Genomic DNA, 19,090 nt, shown 5'->3' on the forward strand with positions numbered 1-19,090 from the left:
TCCTAGCCTCTCACCTGGACTTGTAGCCACAGTATTTATTTGGCTATTCCAGATCAGTCTCTGGTCAATGGTAACCCCCAGATTATTGATAGTGGTGGATTCAGTGATGGTAATGCCATTGAACATCAAGGGGCGATGGTTGGATTCTCTCTTGTTGGAGATGGTCATTGCCTAGCACTTGTCTGGCACGAATGTTACTTGCCACTTGTCAGCCCAAGCCTGGATATTGACCAGGTCTTGTTGCATTTGGACATGGACTGCTTCAGTATCTGAGGAGTCACGAATGGTGCTGAACATTGTGCAATCATCAGCGAACACCCCCACTTCTGACCTTATGATGGAAGGAAGGTCATTGATGAACTGGCTGAAGATGGTTGGGCTGAGGACACTACCCTGAGGAACTCCTGCAATGATATCCTGGAGCTGAGATGACTGACCTCCAACAACTACATTTTCTTTTGTGCTAGGTATGACTCCAACCAGCAGAGAGTTTTCCCCCTGAAGCCATTGACTCCAGTTTTGCTAGGGCTCTTTGATGCCACACTCGGTCAAATGCTGCATTGATGTCAAGGGCAGTAGCTCTCACCTCATCTCAGGAGTTCAGCTCTTTTCTCCATGTTTGAACCAATGCTGTAATGAGGACAGGAGCTGAGTGGCCCTGGTGGAACCCAAACTGAGCGTCAAAGAGCAGGTTATTGCTGAGCAAGTGCCACTTGATAGCACTATTGATGTCCCCTTTCTGGATGTGATAGGACTGCAAAACTTAGATCTGATCCATTGATTGTGGGGTGCCTAGCTTTGCTTATCACTTTCTGCTTATGCTGTTTGGCATGCAAGTAGTCCTGTGTTATAGTTTCACCAGCTTGACACCTCATTTTTAGGTACGCCTGGTGCTGCTCCTGCACTCTTCATGGAACCAGGGTTGATTCCGTGGCTTGACGGTAATGGTAGAGTGGGAGTTATGCCGGGCCATGAGGTTACAGATTGTGATTCAGTACATTGCTGCTGCTGCTGATGGCCCACAGCACTTCATGGCTGCCCAGTCTGTTCGAAATCTATTCTATTTAGCATGGTGATAGTGCCACACAACACGATAGAGGGTACCCTCAATGTGAAGATGGGACTTCATCTCCACAAGGGCTGTGTGGTAGTTACTCTTACAGGTACTGTCATGGACAGATGCCTCTGCGGCAGGCAGGTTGATGACAATGTATGTTTTTCCCTCTTGTTGGTTCACTCAGCACCAGCTGCAGAGCCAGTCTAGCAGCTATGTCCTTTCAGACTCACCCAGCTCAGTGTATAGTGGGGCTACTGAGCCACTCTTGGTGATGGACATTGAAGTCCCCCACCCAGAGTACATTCTGTGCCCTTGCCACCCTCAGCGCTTCCTCCAAGTGGTATTCAACATGGAGGAGCACTGATTCATCAGCTGAGGGAGTGTGGTACATGGGAATCAGCGGGAGGTTTCCTTGGCCATGTTTGACCTGATGCCACATGACTTCATGCGGTCCGGAGTCGATGTTGAGGACTCCCAGGGCAACTCCCTCCCAACTGTATGTCACTGTGCCACCACCTCTACTGGGTTTGTCCTGCCGCTGGGACAGGACATACCCAGGGATGGTGATGGGGAGTTAGAATGTGTTTGTGTTTCAGAGCATCTACTTTGGTTTAAAATCTCTTTCACAGGCAGAAGTTTGAAACGGTTTCTTATCAGAATGAACAGGTTGATGTGTAGTCAAGTGGGATGACTGAGTGAATCTCTCCCACACATGGAACAAATGAACAGTCTCTCCCCAGTGTGAGTGCACTGGTAGATACTGAGTTCACATGATCACCTGAACCCAGTCCCACAGCGAGAGCACCTGAATGGTCTCTTGTCAGTGTGAACATGTTGATAGCACGTCAGCTCCAGAGAACCTTTATAACACTTCCCACAATCCAGACGTTTAAAAGATCTTTGGTGAGTGTGAACTCACTGATGTGCCAACAGGTTACATGAATCAGTGAATCCCTCCCCACACATGGAGCAGGTGGATGACCTCTCCCCAGTGTGAACTCACTAGTGTTGCAGCAGGCTGGACAATCACCTGAGCCTCTACCTGCAGTGAGAGCAGGTGAATGGAGTGGAACCGGAGTGAATGCACTGGTGAAACATCAGTGAATGTGGGTTTTTAAAGCTCTTGATACATCTAAGCATTTAACCCTCTCTCTGCCGTCTGAACTTGCTGAGTATGTGGAGGCTGGATGGAGAAAGATGTGAGTTCGGGCTCAGACAAGGGGGGAGTTAAGAGACAGTTTGTCTCGGTGGGCTAGTGGAAGGGAGGGAAGCAGCAGAGGCAGCTGATCGGATTGTCTCAATCTTAGTGACAAAGAAGCTCCATGAGCTCCTCACACTTGTTGTTGGAGGTGAGGATGGAGGAGACGGGGAGAGGGAGAGCCCTTCAAAAGGAACTAACTTGTGTTAGCAATATTAAAGAGGCTCAACACTGTGTGTTTAAAACAAAACTTATTTATTTCACTTTTATTCATAATATTAACACCTATAATTGTGCTGGAGTTTATTAACATCAGCCGAAGCAGACCCCAATGAACATGGGGTTCAGTCCTGGATGTGAGTAAGAGCAAAACCCAATTACTGTTATTGCTTGTGAACTCGTTGGTGTGTCAGCAGGTGAGATGACTGAATGAATCTCTTCCCACACTTGGAGCAGGTGAATGGTCTCTTCCCAGTGTGAGTACGCTGATGTACAGTGAGGTGAGATGAATGCCTGAACCCAGCCCCACACTGAGAGCACTTGAATGGGCTCTCGTCAGTGTGAACACGTCGATGGGATATCAATTCCCTGGGACTTTTAAAGCAATTTCCACAGTCTGGGCATTTAAAAGGTCTCTCAGCAGTATGAACATGCTGGTGTCTCAGCAGGTTAAATGACTGGGTGAATCCTTTCCCACACTCGGAGCAGGAGAATGGTCTCTCCCCAGTGTGAGTTCGCTGGTGCACAGTGAGCTGAGATGGCCACCTGAACCCAGTCCCACACAGAGAGCACCTGAACGGTCTCTCATCAGTGTGAACACGTTGATGAGATATCAGCTCTCCGGAACTCTTAAAACACATTTCGCAGTCTGGACATTGAAAAGGTCTCTCCCCAGTGTGAACTCGCTGGTGTTTCTGTAGGGTGGATGAATCAGTGAATGCATTCCCACACTCAGGGCAGGCGAACTCTCCAGTGTGAACTCGCTGGTGTTTCGACAAGATAGATGAGGTAGTGAATCCCTTTCCGCACTCAGGGCAGGTAAATGGCCTCTCCCCAGCATGAAGTCGCTGGTGTTGCAGCAGGGTGGATGACCGAGTGAATCTCTTCCCACATTTGGAGCAGTGAATGGTGTCTCCCCTGTGTGAACTTGCTGGTGTCTCAGCAGGTTGGATGATCGGGTAAATCCTTTCCCACACTTGGAGCAGTTGAACAGCCTCTCCCCAGTGTGAACTCGCTGGTGTGTCAGCAGGGTGGATGAGTGAATGAATCCCTTCCCACACTCAGAGCAGGTGAACGGCCTCTCCCCGGTGTGACTGCGCTGATGAATTTCCAGCTCCGAAGGGGTTCTGAATCCCTTCCCACAGTCCCCACATTTCCACGGTTTCCCCCTGCTGTGACTGTGCTTATGCCTCAACAGGCCAGATGATTCACTGAAGCCTTGTCCACACACAGAACACATGTACGGTTTCTCCCCACTGTGAACACTGCTTTTTCCTTCCATGTTCAAAATCCATTGATGTTCAGGATCTGATGAACGAAGTGACTCTGTCAGATTTGGTTGCTGTTTCCTGCCTCAAATTCCAGATCTTCAAAAATCCTGTAAAAAAAAATCATCACTGTAGGTTCAGGATTAAATATTCATTAGAAACAAACATTACTCCTGGTTTGAGTTTGCTGTATGTAAGTCCCCCACTTCTAACCCCCTGTGAAAGGAGTTTCCAAAATCCATCCCTGTCAGTCCAGGATAGAAATGAACAACATTCTCTCCTCCTGCTACCTGGACTAGGATATCTGCGCATGCGCCCTGCTGCACATTGCCCCCTATAAAGATGGCGGCCGCTACCCCGGGCCTGAGACCTGAAGAGTCTCAGTTGTCGTTTTGGCGCAAACGCTGGACCGAAAGTTTCTAATTCGGGTCCGGAGGCCTGCACCGGGTGTTTATAAAGCCTCCGAGTCCACACTGACTCCATTTCTCTCCTGTACTCGGCTGTCACTCACCCTTTCCCGCCTCCTTCCTTCTTCAGCTCCCGCACTCCCCGGTCTTCAGGTATAACGACACTGCGCCTGCGCGCCGCGTCACCTCGGGCCCCGCCCCTCCTTCACTCCGATTGGTTGGAGGACCAGCCACTCCCGTTCGGTCCTCCAGACACGCCCCTACTTCCTATTGGTCCGGATCTGCCGTCAATCAGCCGGGCATTGTGACGGTTTCAGATGGTGAGCGCGGCCACAGACTCAGCCTGACTTGCTGATTCTTGGCAGCATTTTCTGTTTGGGAATTAGAGCTAGAGATGGATGGTCAGTTCCCCTCTGTCCGGGGGGGATTCACACTCATTTCCCTAGTGCACTGATTATCACCTTTACTTTACATGAGAAAGTCCCCGGTTCAATCCCGGCTGGAAGCTTTGTGTTCACAATTGTTACTGAGGAGGAATTAACAGTGAGTTTAGTTTCATGTCGAACAGGGGGACAGTTATTGTCTCATTCTTTAAAAACTCCTTCTTCACCTTTAAACAGGGAACGATAAGTCAGAGAAAACTGATCCACTGTGACCCTGAAACAAGATCCTGCAGATGCTGGAAATCCGACCTCAAAACAGAAAATGTGGGAAACTCTCAGCAGGTCAAACAGCTTCTGTGGAGAGGGAAACAGAGTGAATGTTTCAGGTCGCTGGCTTTTTATAGAAAATGGAAGAATTTAGAGATGTAATAGTTTACAAACAAGTACAGAGTCAGGGAAAAGAGACGAGGAAAGGACAAACGGTCTTGTGATGGGATGGAAGGCTGGAGTGATTAAATGAGAAAGGGGATGATGATACAACATTGGGTGATAATGAGACAAGTAAATAAACTAATGGGACAAGAGGAGAAACAAAAGACAGGTCTAGAGGAGGGATAAATGGTAACAGCAGAACCGACTGTCTGAGAAAAATGGGAGTGGTGGCAATGATCTGAAATTGTTGAAATGAAGCTTGAGTCTAGGAGGTTGTGAAACGTCTAATAAAAGATGAGCTGCTGTTTCCCAAGCTTCCACTGAGCTTCATTGGAACAGTGCAGGAGGCCGAGGACAGAGAGTTCAGACCAAAAGTGATTCCTAGAATTAAAATAGTAAATGAGCAGAAGCTCAGGATCACAATTGCAGACTGAATGGTGATGTTCCACAAAACAGTCACCCAATCGGGAATTAGTCTCCTCAGTGTAAAGGAGATCACATTGTGAGCAGTGAAAACACAATACTGAATAGCAAGAAGTACAAGTAAATCACTGTGTCATCTGGAAAGTGTGTGGAAAATGCCCTGGAATGTGGGAAGGGAGGAGGTGACAATGAATCTGTTTCAATAAGTCTGTAACAGAGCAGTGCACTGTCGTTCTGCTGTACCTTATATTTTAAAGGGAATTTTCAGATATTTTTTCTCACTATGTGCTTGGGTTGTGGATGAGAATATTTCACTCTTCTCTGTTGATCTTATCCAGGAGGGCTGCTGTGGTAAGAAAGACTTGGTCTGTAAGACACGGTCACTGTGAGACTGATAATGGATCATTTTTCTATCTAAGTTCAGTGAGATCTGATCACTTACTGAGTCAATCTGTGAAATTGTAACTCAAATAGCCATAATTACTGCAGGTGATTCTCTGGCTACAATGAGATCGATAAGAAAGGAATCAGGAGTGTGCAGTCCCACCCAGCTGGACACCAGTGGAGAGGCAATGGAGGAGGATGGTTTGGTCAATGGTGTCAAAGACTGCGGACAGGCCGAGAAAGAAATGAGGGAGAGTTTGGGTGATCAACAGTTTAGTAGGAATAGGGTCGATGGAGTAGGGAGAGAAACTGGATAAAGATGTGGGTTCAGGGCTCAGACAAAGGGAAACTTTAGAGACAGTTTGTCCCAGTGGGTTAATGAAAGGGAGGGAAGCAACAAAGGCAGCTGATCGGATTGTTTCAATCTTAGTGACAAAGAAGCTCCATGAGCTCCTCACACTTATTGTTGGAGGTGAGGATGGAGGAGAGAGGGAGAGCTCCTCAAAAGGAACTAACTTGTGTCAGAGATATTGAAAAGATTCATCACACTGTGTTAAACACCAAGCGGATTGTTTTGAATTTTATCCAGAATATTAAAACCTATAACTGGGCTGGAGTTCATTAACATCAGCGAAAACAAACCCCAATGAATACAGTTCAGTCCTGGATGTGATTAACAGCAAAATCCCATCACTGTAGTTACTTGTGAACTCGCTGGTGTGTTGTCAGGTGGGGTAACTGACTGAAACTTTTCCTACACTCAGAGCAAGTGAATGGTTTCTCCTCAGTGTGAACTCGCTGGTGTGTCTGCAAGTTCGATGACTGAGTGAATCCCTTCCCACACTTGGAGCAGGTGAACGGCCTCTGCCTAGTGTGAACTCGCTGGTAGTCAGTGAGGTCATTTGATCGCCTGAACCCAGTCCCACAGTGAGAGCACCTGAACGGTCTCTCATCAATGTGAACACGTTGATAGAGCAGCAGGTCCCCGGAACTTTTATAACGCTTCCTGCAGTCTGGGCATTTAAAAGGTCTCTTGTCAGTGTGAACTTGTTGGTGTCTCAGCAGGGTGGATAACTGAGTGAATCCTGTCCCACACTTGGAGCATGTGAATGGTCTCTCTCCAGTGTCAACCCACTGGTGTGTCAGCAGGTTGGATGACCGATTAAATCCCTTCCCACATTCAAAGCAGGTGAATAGCCACTCCCCAGTGTGAATTCGCTGGTGTTCAGTGAGTTGAGATGATCGTATAAACCCAGTTCCACACTGAGAGCACCTGAACGGTCTCTCATCAGTGTGAACACGTTGATGGGACATCAGTTCTCCAGAACTTTTAAAGCTCTTCCCGCAGTCCAGACATTTGAAAGGTCTCTCCCCTGTGTGAACTCGCTGGTGTGTCAGCAGGTTGGGTGACTGAGTGAATCCCTCCCCACACTCAGAGCAGGTGAATGGCCTCTCCCCAGTGTGAACTCGCTGGTGTGTCAGCAGGTGGTATAACCGAGTGAATCCCTTCCCACACTCGGAGCAGGTGAACGGTCTCTCCCCAGTGTGACTGCGCCGATGAGTTTCCAGCTGAACTGGGTAATTAAATCCCTTCCCACAATCTCCACATTTCCACAGCTTCTCTGCTTTGTGATGGCATTTATGTTCTGACAGGTCAGATGATTGGCTGAAGCCTCGCCCACACACCGGACATGTGTACAGTTTCTCCCCACTGTGAACGGTGCTTTTTCCTTCCATGTTCAAAATCCGATAATGTTCAGGTTCCGATAAATTGGGCAACTCGACTCTGTCAGATCCTGATGTGATGTTTGGTTTGAGTTTCCCAACCACAAATTCTCTCCTTCTGATACCCTGTGAAATTGATTTGAAACAAAAAAAAGGGAGTGAGAGAGAACCCATAAAAACACAAAGGCAGGTTGTGAAATTGAGCTGAATGAATCTGGGAATTTGTGGGGCCGGCACGAGGGAAAAGTGACCATGAAAACTGCTGGATTGTCATAAAAACCCAACTGGTTCACTAATGTCCTTCAGGGAAGGGAACCGGTCATGCTTCCTGGGTCTATACAAAATTCTGGCCTCTATTGGAGTAGAGAAAGAGAGAGAGAGAGAGAGATGGGAGATGCAGGTGGTAAGCAAGATTTTGTATCACTGCAACTCGACCAGAACTTTTGATAGAATCTCCCAAACCATCAAACTCCTCCACCTAGAAGGGCCAGGGTAACAGGCGTATGTGAACACCATCACTTCCAAGTTCCCCTCCAAGTCACACACCGAGCTGACTTGTCTGACCTCCAGTACTGGATGAGGAGAAATTTCCTCCATTTAAAAATTGTGAAGACCAAAGTCATTGTCTTCATTCCCCGCTACAAACTCCACTCCCTTGACACCGACTCCATCCCTCTCCCTGACAACTGTCTGAGACTGAACCAGACTGTTCACAACCATGGTGAAATATTTCACCCCAAGATGAGCTTCCAAACAAAAATCCACATCTTCACCAAGACCGTCTATTTTCACTCAGTAACATCGCCGACTCAGCCCTCGTCTCAGCTCATCTGCCTTTTGAGGATGAGAGTTCCAAAGATTCACTACCCTCTAAGAGAAAAGCAGTCCCCTTATCTCTGTCTTAAATGTGCGCCCCCTTATTTTTAATCAGTGACCCCCCCATTCTGAATTCTCCCTCAAGAGGAAATTTCCTCGCCACAACAATCCTGTCAAGGCCCCTCAGGATCTTAAAGGTTTGAATCAAGTCACATCTTCCCCTTCTAAACTCCAGTGGATACAAGCTTAACCTGTCCAATCTTTCCTCATAACACAATCCGCCCATTCCTGGTATTAGTCTAGTAACCTTTTTCTAAGCAGCATCTAACACATTTACATGTTTCCTGAAATAAGGAGACCAGTACTGTACACAGTTCTCCAGATGTGGTCTCACCAGTGCCCTGTCCAACTGAAGCATAACCACTGTACTTTTGTTCTCAATTCCCCTCACAATGAAGGATAACATTCTATTAGCATTCCTAATTACCCGTTGAACCTGCATACTAACCTTTTGTGATTCGTGCACTAGGACACCCAGATCCCCCTGAATCTCAAGAGCTCTGCAATCTCTCACCATTTAGATATGTTTTTTTATTCTGCCTGCCAAGATGAACAATTCCACATTTGCCCACATTACACTCCATTTGCCAGATCTTTGCCACTCACTTAACCTATCTATGTCCCTTTGTAGCCTCCTTATGTCCTCTTCACAGCTTAATTTCCTACCTTTGTGTCATCAGCAAATTTAGCAACCATACCCTTGGTCCCTTCATCCAAGTCCTTTATATAAACTGTAAAAAGTTGAGGCTCCAGTACTAATCCCAGTGGCACACCATTCATTACATCTCACCAACCAGAAAAACACACATTTATGCCAACTCTGTTTCCTGTTAGCTAGCCAATCTTCTACCCATGCCGATATGTTACCCACTACACCATGAGCTTTTATTTTCCACAATAACCTTTGATGTGGAACCTTTATCAAATGCCTTCTGGAAATCTACATGCAGCACATCCAGCGATTCCCCTTCATCCACAGCACACATGACTCCAAAGAACTCCATTAAATTGGTTAAACATGATTTCCCTTTCACAAAACCATATTGACTCTGCCTGATTACCTTTAATTTTTCTTCATGCTCTGCTACAATGTCTTTAATAATAGCTTCTAACATTTTGCCTACAACAGACATTAAGCTAACTGGTCTGTAATTTCCTGCTTTCTGTCTCCCTCCCTTTTTGAATAAAGGAGTTACATTTGCTAATTTCCAATCTAATGGAACCTCCCTGAGTCTAGGGAATTTTAATAAATTAAAACCAATGCATCAACTATGTCACTAGCCACTTCTTTTAAGACCCTATGATGAAGTCCATCAGGAACCGGGGACTTGTCAGCCCACAGCTTCAACAATTTGCTCAGTACCACTTCACTGGTGATTGTAATTTTCTTGAGTTCCTCCCTTCCTTCCAGGTCCCGATTTACACCTATTTTTTGGGATGTTACTTTGATCCTATTTTCTGAAGACCGATGTAAATACCTGTTTAATTCATCTGCCAGCTCCTTATTTTCCATTATTAATTTACAGACTCACTTTCTATAGGACCAATGCTCACTTTCATAACTCTTTTCATTTTTCAATGTCTATAGAACTTTTTTTCTTATCTTACTATCTGCCTTTATCTTTCTAGCTGGCTTTCACTCATACTCTAATTTTCCCATCATTATAAATCCCTTCATCATCCTTTGCAGTTTTAAAATATTCTCACCAATCTTCTGATCTGCCATCCATCTTTGCGCAATTTCCTTTAAGTTTGATATTATCTTTAACTTTCTGAGTTAACTACATGTGAGGGTCATCCCCTTGAAACTTTTCTCTCTTGTTTGAATGTATCTATTTATTCTGTGTATTCTGAAATATCCCCTCAAATGTCTGCCACTGCATCTCCATTGGCCCATCCCCTTACCTAATTTGCCAGTTCACTTCCGCTAGCGCTATTGGAAAAACTTAGCAGGTCAGGCAGTATCTGTGGAGAGTGAAACAAAGAGTTAACATTTCAGGGTGTGCAGAATGAAATATGGGGAATAAAGATGGTGCAAAATCTGATGGGCCATCTAAGCTCAGAAGTGGAAGAGAAATGGACTATAGCACAGGAAAAACAATTCCTGACTATGAAAGATACTGTGGGAAGATAAAGCTGGGAAGCCAGCAGCACATGGTCAGTGAATGGGCAGTGGTGGACACCTCATTGAGACAGTCGGCAGGATTAACAGTAAAATCCTAAACACAGCTAAACTACACACAATATTAGAGACAGAGGAAGTTAGACAATGGTAGAGAGGTGATCAGGGAGGGCAGAGGCGAAACAGAGCAATGGATGGTCATGGGTTCAGATCCACAGGAAAGTTCTCACACCAGCCCCAGAGCAATGGAACCTCTCACAGAAACAGAGCTCAGAACTAAAAACTCGAAATTGTGGATGAATGGTACTTTGAAATACTCGCTTCTGAAACAATTTCACCATTTTTAAATTTAAAATCTCCTGCTGGAGCCTGCAGCTGGAAAGATATAAGCACTGGAGTCAGAGAAAAATCTCCTAGTTGAGGAAATACCCGGGGGGCGGGGTGATGTCACCGTGTAATTGTCGATGTGTGATGATGTCACAGACACACACACAGAACATCTGGGTCTGTGCAAAGCAGTGATCACCACACATTATGAAGGATGTGAGGATCCTGAGGTTTATATGAGCCAGTTAAAGGCTGTTTCCATAAACTAATCGTAAAATGATGCAGGGACACAGTTTAAAGATTTTGGGCAAGATCTACCGGAGAGATATGAGGAAGAAATTTTACACAGTGAGTGCTAATGACCTAGAACATATTGCTTACACTCAGAGGCTGATAATATCCAGGTCCTGATGAATCGAGTGATTCCATCAGACTTTGAGGTGATGTTTGGTTTGAATTTCCTATCTGCAAAACCTCATCTTCTAACATCCTATACATGGAGTACTAAAAATCCATTCCTGTCAGTCTAGGGTAGAAATTGAGAAGAGAAACATTTCTCCTGGTCTGAGTTTGCTGTGTGTAAATCCTCCCGTTCTAACCCCCTGTAAAAGGAGTTTCCAAAATCCATCCCTGTCAGTCCTGGACAGAAATTAACATTCTCTCCTCCTGCTACCGGGACCAGGATGACCGCGCATGCGCCCTGCTGCACATTGCCCCCTATAAAGATGGCGGCCGTTACCCCCGGCCTGGCGAAGGGAGAAATCCAGATTTTTATCGGCCTGTTCTCTGCAAATACAAGACCGGTACCTTGTTATTTGGGATCTGTGGCCTGCACTGTGTCTTTATGAAGCCTCCCTGCCCACTCCGCTGGCTCCATTCCTCCTCACACACCCACTAACTCTGTTAGTTTCCTCCATTCGACATTCACTCACGCTCTCTGAGCAGCTTCAGTCACAGACCAGCACTGCGCATGCTCGTGAAACAGACCGCAATGCGCATGCTCCAAAGACTAGTCGATGAACGCATGCGCATCGAGCTTCTCTAGTGAAGATAGGGCACATTCTGAGCCGCAGCGAATGCTGGGTGTCCGCTCCGCCATTGAACGTCGATATATAGAATCAAAATCTATGTCCTCTGATCAGAATACGATGGGGGCCATAGGGCCAACATTTCAAATTGTTGAGTAAACTGATGCAGCGACCAAATTGCACTGACATCCGCAACAATTCTCTCCTGGATGTAACTAGTAACAGCAGAACAAACTCTTACAGTTAGATCTGGACTCACTAAAGTCTCAGCAGATGGGGTGAACTGATGATATTTCTTCAATATACATGGAATATTTAAACCGTGTCTTGCCAGTAGCAATGCTTCAATTGTGGATCAAATCCTTTGAACTTTTAAAGCTGGAGTGTTAACTTGTGGGCTAACTGAATAAATCCTTTCACATGCATGAAGTATCTGAATGGTCTCTCACCACTGAGACTGTGTTGCGGTGTCAGTAAATGAGTTGATAGGGTGAATCCCTTTCCATTTCCAGCTGGTGAACAATATGTTAACATTGTGAGTTTACCTATACGGTTTCAGCTCAGACATGGATCTTGGAGTCTACTGATCATGGATTCCACATTCTTAACACAAATCATTTAAAGAAAATCAAAATACTGCAGATGCCGGCTATATGAAATGAAACAGAAAATGCTGCAATTCTCAGCAGATCTGATAGCGTCTCTGGAGAGAGAAACATCGTTTTTATTTCAGGTCTGCAACATTTCATCAGAACTGCGCTGCATCTGAACTGCTAATTCTGCCTCTCAATCCAAAGATGCTGCCAGATGTGGTCAGGGAACTCAAGAATAAAAAGGAAGTCCCTTTTGAGGAATCGAATCCGAGGAGAATGAAGGGTGAACTGTCCAACTGAACAGAGATAGGCAAGGCACCTTTCCCTTCTTTAAGATGCTGGAACATTGACTCTAATGTTATCAGTGAAATTAACTGATCTGAGACATTGAAAGGATTCCCGTTACTGCACATCAGGAATTCAAACCTAATATCGGCTTCAGGACAATCAGAATACTTGGTAACAGACAAGACACCGAAATGCTCGAAGGGAGACGGCACTGGGTGTAGGAGAGCTGGTTCCCAGTGATATGGATGTGTCTGCAGTGGGTAGGATCAGACTGTTTCCATGTATCCACAATGAATGTCCCCCTTTCGGTTAACAGCCGAACGCTCTGACCAATTTCGCCACAGAGACTAATGAAAGCATTATTGGCAATTCCTAACTTTAGCAAACTGCCTTCAGAATTAATTATCAGTTAAATGAAATAAAAATCATTCAATCATTTCCACGTTTCTTATTTCAGTTCGTTTGCAAACACTCACTAAATTTGCAATATGAAATTGAACAATAATTGGCCAAGTTGGTGACATCCTTGTTTTCGGGGTGTTTGCCTCTCCTTTGCCCTCTGTCACTCTCGGTGTATGTGTTTGTGTGTGTTCCTCTGTCTATGTCAATATAGTTCAGTTCCCCGAGGGGTTGAACACATTTGTCCCATCACAAACTTTATTCACATTAGTTGTGCAGTTTCATATCAAAATGTCACAAAGAAAAATATCAGGATGGAAGATGCAGTTAAAAAAGTGGAAGATTCAGCGAGAAGTTTTCTTCTCCTTTAACACGAGAGTTGGAACCAGATCTGGGAGATATTTGTGCCGGTGTAAACAATGAAAGCTCCCCTATTACCTCTATATTTTGCCTTACACCATCATCCCGACAGTTGGTGCTATGCAACCGATCACAACCCTTCCCTCATTCCATATCTTCACCTCTGTATTTGGTTTTGACCTGTTGCACGGATGACATTAACGACACTGATGCAATACTCCACTGATTCTGGCAGAGCTTTTATGCGTTTTGAGGTTTTAATCAGCTAAATTTTTAGCAATTTGCACGAGGGCGATAAATCACTGTTCCCTGACCGGGAATCGAACCCAGGCAGCGGTGAAAGTGCCAAATGCTGTCCACTAGACCACCAGGGAAGATGCCTGTATCTTCTATTTTCATTTCAGGCCTCTTTCACCAGAGGGACGTTTCTCCCACAAAATGACACGTTTATGTAAAATACAAACAACATTCATTGTCACACAGTTCAGGGTGACATTGGGTCCTTAAGCGACAAAAGAAAAAAAGAAATTGCAACCTCTCCTGTTACCCAGCGAGTTCCAACAGTAATGATTTTTTCTGAGGATCAATTTCAAATATAATTTAACAAATGATCAACCATGTACCATTGCACATTCCAAATCTATGAAGTTATTGGATTATTATTAATTAATAATTAATTATTAATTATTCTCTCTTCCTCAGCTCTCCAGTGAGTAAGACAGGGAAAAGCAGCAATATCTGGGCCCGCACTCACCTGCTGCCAGTTTAAAAGTACGTTTACTTTGCTCAGTGTTTATTCTGTGAAATTATGAAGAGAGAACATAATGTGGTTGTAGGATACTGTGTTCAGTTAATGTTCCACAGTAAACAGGTACAATTCAACCACTTGACAACGTTTCTGCCCCGGATTCCAACCAGGGCGCCTTTATTGTGCAAGGCGAATGTGATAACCACTACACCACAGAAACACAGCAGGAGACAGTACCCCATACCCCTGATTACAATGCAGTCCTGCAGTAGCACTTTGGGTCTTTGATTTGAAGAAAGGGATTTCAGCTATTCTCATTAGGAATGCTGGAGACAGACTGATCAACAATGTCATCATCAAATGGTACAACATGTTGGAAAATCATTCGATCATCATATCTATCCAAACCCGGGGCACGACGGTAAGAGCACTGAATCCTAACCACTAAACCGACCCGTGCCAGCTTCTGTTGTGAAGAGGAACCAATTAGTCTCAATTTACTTCTTTGTTTTCATAAACATGATGTTTATCTATTTCAATAACTGTCCAATTCACTTCCGAAGAAGCAGTTTCTGCAGAATCCATGCAGTTTGCCTCAATTAAAATAGTTTCTCTGATCCAAAAACATGGTGAGTTGGACTTAGGTTCCTGATACTGGTTTTGATATAATAATTACTTATTTACACAATTGATTTCATATTGAATTTATAAAAGACGTTTATTCTGATGCAGCATGTCCTTATTATTTCTGAGTTTATGTCTACATTCTCATTACGTTTCCTCTTCAACCTGCCAACCGAGTCTGTTACAGAACAGGGATAAAAACAAAAATACCTGGAAAAACTCAGCAGGTCTGGCAGCATCTGCGGAGAGGAACACAGTTAATGTTTCGAGTCCGTATGACTCTTCATCAGAACTAAGGGATGAATAATTGTTACAGATTGTCCCTCTTCATAGAACAGGGATAAATGATTGTTACAGATATCCAAAGGTCCGGTTTGATCACATGCTTAAACAGATAGTTTAATTGGTTTAAAATAATTTAGATCTGGGAATGGAATGTTATACAGGATAAGTATTTATCTTGGAAACAGGAAAGCGAGTCACTGTGCAATACAAATCCCACGGTGCTCATTTTGAGATTTGGTGAATGCTAGCAGATGTACGGGAATGAAGAAACATGGGAGTGAAGCAGGAAAAACACACGGGAGAGTTTGGAAGGTTTTTGACTTCATTTCATCAATAATTTATTCTGGAGGCACCGAAAGGTAAGAAAAGGAAGCCGCGCAGTCAGCAGGATTCAAGCCTATGTGGGGAGATTCCCAATGGGTTTCGAATCCAACCTTAACCACTCAGCCACAGCAATGAGCCTTCAACGAGTATTAATGTTGTTCATATAAAATCTTGGGATGGCTACAGCAGAGGAAGAGGACATTCGGCCCGATTGATTCCAAATCACCCTGAAAATTATACTGCCTTGTTCTGCCGACCAAAATAAAGCACTGCAAACGTCAGTGCCCGGAAAACCAACCCTGATGTATTTGCTCAGGTGAGGAACCAGCTGAAGCTTAACTCTGAATTTCCAAATGGGAATTGGACAATGGCTTGAAAGCGAGAAAAAACAGGGTTAAGAAGAAAGAGAAAGGAAATTGAGATTAATTAGACAGCTCTTTGTACAAAACTGACATGGACACGATGGGTGGAAGGTCCTCTTACTGCGCTGTGCCATTTGATGATGACATTGTTGATCAGTCTGTCTCCAGCATTCCTAATGAGAACAGCCGAATTCCATTTCTTCAAAATAAAGACCCAAAGTGCTGCTGCATGATGTCAGCACTTAACATTCCAGACAGCTCCATTGGGATCTTTACAGCGCAGCGTTTATAGAGGCGAGTGGGGTCATATTCGCATCACAGGTGATAGCGCAGCAGTTTGAAACCTGGCAAGAGCATTATCCAAGCGTGTTTATTTAAGTGTGAGTGGAAGTGCAATCATTTACCTTTGTTGTAAATATAAACATCCTGCTGACGAAGATTTTTACCTTTTGTGATTTTAACCGAATTAATTATCATTTAACTAGAAGGAAACCCATCCAAATACACACGTATTTTCTGATTTCCATTCAGGAAATTTACTTTTGGAAATCGAACAAAAACTGAGTCAAGTTAGTGAAATCCATGCTTCATTCGCCCCTGTCTCCCCTTAGGCCTCTGTCACTCTCGGTGTATATATCTGTGTGTGTTCCTCTGCGATTGTCAATGTGGTTCAGTTCCCTGAGGGGTGAAAGCGGTTTTAAAATCACAAATTTTGTTTACATTAGTTGTGCAACTTCATGTTAAAATGTTGCAGAGAGAAGCAGCAGCATAAAAGATAAAACAGGAGATTGGCCCTTTCTATGTGTGTCTTTCAACAACAACTTATATTTATAAAGCATGTTTAATGTAATGAAACGTCACAAGGCATTCCTCAAGATCATTATATTATACAGTGTGACACCGAGCCACATATTCGGTCAGATGACTAAAAGCTCCATCAAAGATGGAAGCTTTAAGAACTGTCTTAAAGGGAGAAAGTATCGATTTCATGTTCCAGCTAACAGCAATGGTTCTTCTCATTGGTGAAGAAGTCATTTGTGTTCAACCTAAACAGACCATTTGGTCGGAGCAAGTTGTCTCTGGTGGAAAAGATCTGAAATGAAAAAAAAACATGTAAACAGTAGTCTCCATAAGTCAAATTTCAAGCCTTATTGGTAGTTTCCCTCGTGGCACAGTGACTATGATTCGGCACTTTGATTGGACCAATAGCATTTAGGTTGGAAGGTTTTGGAAATTGAAAGTTGCACATGAGCAGCTTGTGGGACTATTTCACCTCACTGTCAATTTCATGTTCCAGCTCACAGCAATCGCTGTTTTCATTGGCTGAAGAAGTCGTTTTTTGTTGAACCTAAACCTCAACTGAAATGAAAAAAAGGGCAAAAGCTGTAGATAAGCCAAACCAAAAGTACGTTGGACAGCTAGTATGGTGGTCTAGTGGTTAGGATTCAACGCTCTCATAATTCAATTCCCAATCAGGGAATGAAGATTTATTGATCTTGTGAAGTTGTTAAAACAATTTCTTAGAAACATTTACCAGCCCCACCGGAATCAGTGGAATGAGGGCTGAAGCTTTGCCTCATCTGCAAATCTGACACTTGAGAACAAATACAGTGAAAAGCTTTAGAAAGTTGGTGTAACTTTTATTTGTGACTCACTAACTTGGGTATTCTGTAAATGCTGCTCGGAGGTTTAGTGACCGGGATATAATCTACCTGCGTTTCCCTGAGCCTGTGCTCGGTGTATGGGAAGGTTTAGCCCGGGTTGCTTTTCTGCTTTTCCCTGTCTCACTCACTGTGGAGCTGAGGAAGACAGCATAATTGATGGGTTTGTTTGAATCCAATAATTTCCTAGATTTTTAATGGGTACGATGATGCTATTTATTTGGCTCAAATCTTTTCTCATTATATGTGTTTGTGTGTTTGCTTTTTGTGTGGGAGTTCACTGGATAACAGTAGATCTGGCACCATTTTGGGAATATTATTTTGCAGCCCAAGTACTCAGTGACCAGCTCTCCTAATGCCGTCTCCCTTAAAGCCTTCCCCTGTATTGTCTGTTACTACATATTCTGATTGTCCCGAAGCCAATAATAGGTTTGAATTCCTGATGTGCAGTAACGAGAATCATTTCAATGTCTCAGATCAGTTAATTTCACTGATAACGTCAGAGTCAATGTTCCAGTGTCTTAAAGAAGGGAAAGATGCCTTGACTGTCTCTGGTCAGTCGGGCATTTCACCCTTCATTTTCCTCGATTCCATTCCTCAGTGGGATTTTCTTTTTCTTCTTGAGTTCCCTGACTACACCTGGCAGTATCTTTGGATTGAGAGGAAAAATTAACAGTTCAAATGTAGTGTAGTTCTGATGAAAGGTTACAGGCCTGAAATGAAAAGTATGTTTATCTCTCCACAGACGCTAACAGATTTGCTGAGAATTCCAGCATTTTCTGTTTTTATTTCAGATAGCCAGCACCTGCAGTATTTTGCGTTTCTTTAACTCCTTAGTGAAACATATAAGATCCTGAGGGGACTTGACAGGGTTAATGTGGAGAGGATGTTGCCTCTTGTGGGAGAATCTAGAACTAGGGATTGCTGTTTAAAAATAAAGGGTCACCGATTTAAAACGGAGCTGAAGCAAAGTTCTTTTTCTCTCAGAGGGCCGTGAGTCTTTGGAATTCCCTTCCTGAAAAGATTGTGGAAGCAAAGTCTTTGAATATTTTTAAAACAGAGGTGGATATATTCTTGGTAAGCAAGGGGGTGATAGATTATCGGGGGTAGGCACGATATAGATTTCGGGTTACTTTCAGATCAGCCATGATCTTATTGAATGGTGGAGCAGGATTGAGGGGCCGAATGGCCTGCTCCTGCTCCTTGTTGTTAGGGAGGAATACCAGTAGATTTCGAGATCCATGTCTGAGCTGAAAACATATAGGCCAACTCAAACTGTAAACAGATCATTCACCAGCTGGAAATGGAAAGGGATTTGCTCATCATCCCTTTTACTGACACAGCAAGACAGTCTCACTGGTGCGAGGCCATTCAGATACTTCATGAGTGCAAAGGGCTTTATTCAGTTTGCCCACAAGTTAACATTCCAACTTTAAAAATTCAAAGGATTTGATCCACAGTCAGAGAATCGCTGCTGGCAAGAGGCAGGTTAAATGTTCCATGTTTGGGAGAAAACAAAAGATCACCAGCTCAGCCCAACTCCTGAGACTCCACTGAGTTCAGGTCTAACTGTAGGGTTTGGTTCTGCTGTTCATTA

The 19,090-nt window shown here is 44.1% G+C and overlaps 1 protein-coding gene and 1 long non-coding RNA gene across 2 annotated transcripts in view; both read right to left on the reverse strand.

The window, feature by feature from the left end:
• Positions 1 to 19,090, reverse strand: part of LOC144698295 (uncharacterized) — a 666,343-nt gene that overhangs the window by 328,086 nt on the left and 319,167 nt on the right. The gene's annotated exons all lie outside the window — the stretch shown is intronic.
• On the reverse strand, positions 6,471 to 11,337 carry LOC144698539 (uncharacterized). Its single transcript, XM_078570473.1, has 3 exons — positions 11,203 to 11,337; positions 7,204 to 7,622; positions 6,471 to 6,525 (listed from the first exon to the last, which is right to left on the reverse strand). The coding sequence occupies exons 1-3, from the start codon at positions 11,317 to 11,319 to the stop codon at positions 6,471 to 6,473; spliced, it is 591 nt and encodes a 196-aa protein (XP_078426599.1). The 5' UTR covers positions 11,320 to 11,337.

The sequence above is a fragment of the Cetorhinus maximus genome, chromosome 23 (genome assembly GCF_964194155.1).
Source record: "Cetorhinus maximus chromosome 23, sCetMax3.hap1.1, whole genome shotgun sequence".
In the NCBI taxonomy this organism is placed as follows: Eukaryota; Metazoa; Chordata; class Chondrichthyes; order Lamniformes; family Cetorhinidae; genus Cetorhinus; species Cetorhinus maximus.

What these genes read in the sequence shown, in the direction of transcription:
- LOC144698539 (XM_078570473.1), bottom strand. Translation starts at nt 11,319, where the DNA reads ATGTATAGGATGTTAGAAGATGAGGTTTTGCAGATAGGAAATTCAAAC. An exon ending in GATATTATCAGCCTCTGAGT is followed by an intron (nt 7,623 to 11,202) that starts GTAAGCAATATG and finishes TCAATTTCACAG; the next exon opens with GGTATCAGAAGGAGAGAATT. An exon ending in AGGCCATTCACCTGCTCTGA is followed by an intron (nt 6,526 to 7,203) that starts GTGTGGGGAGGG and finishes CTCTGAGTGTAG; the next exon opens with GAAAAGTTTCAGTCAGTTAC.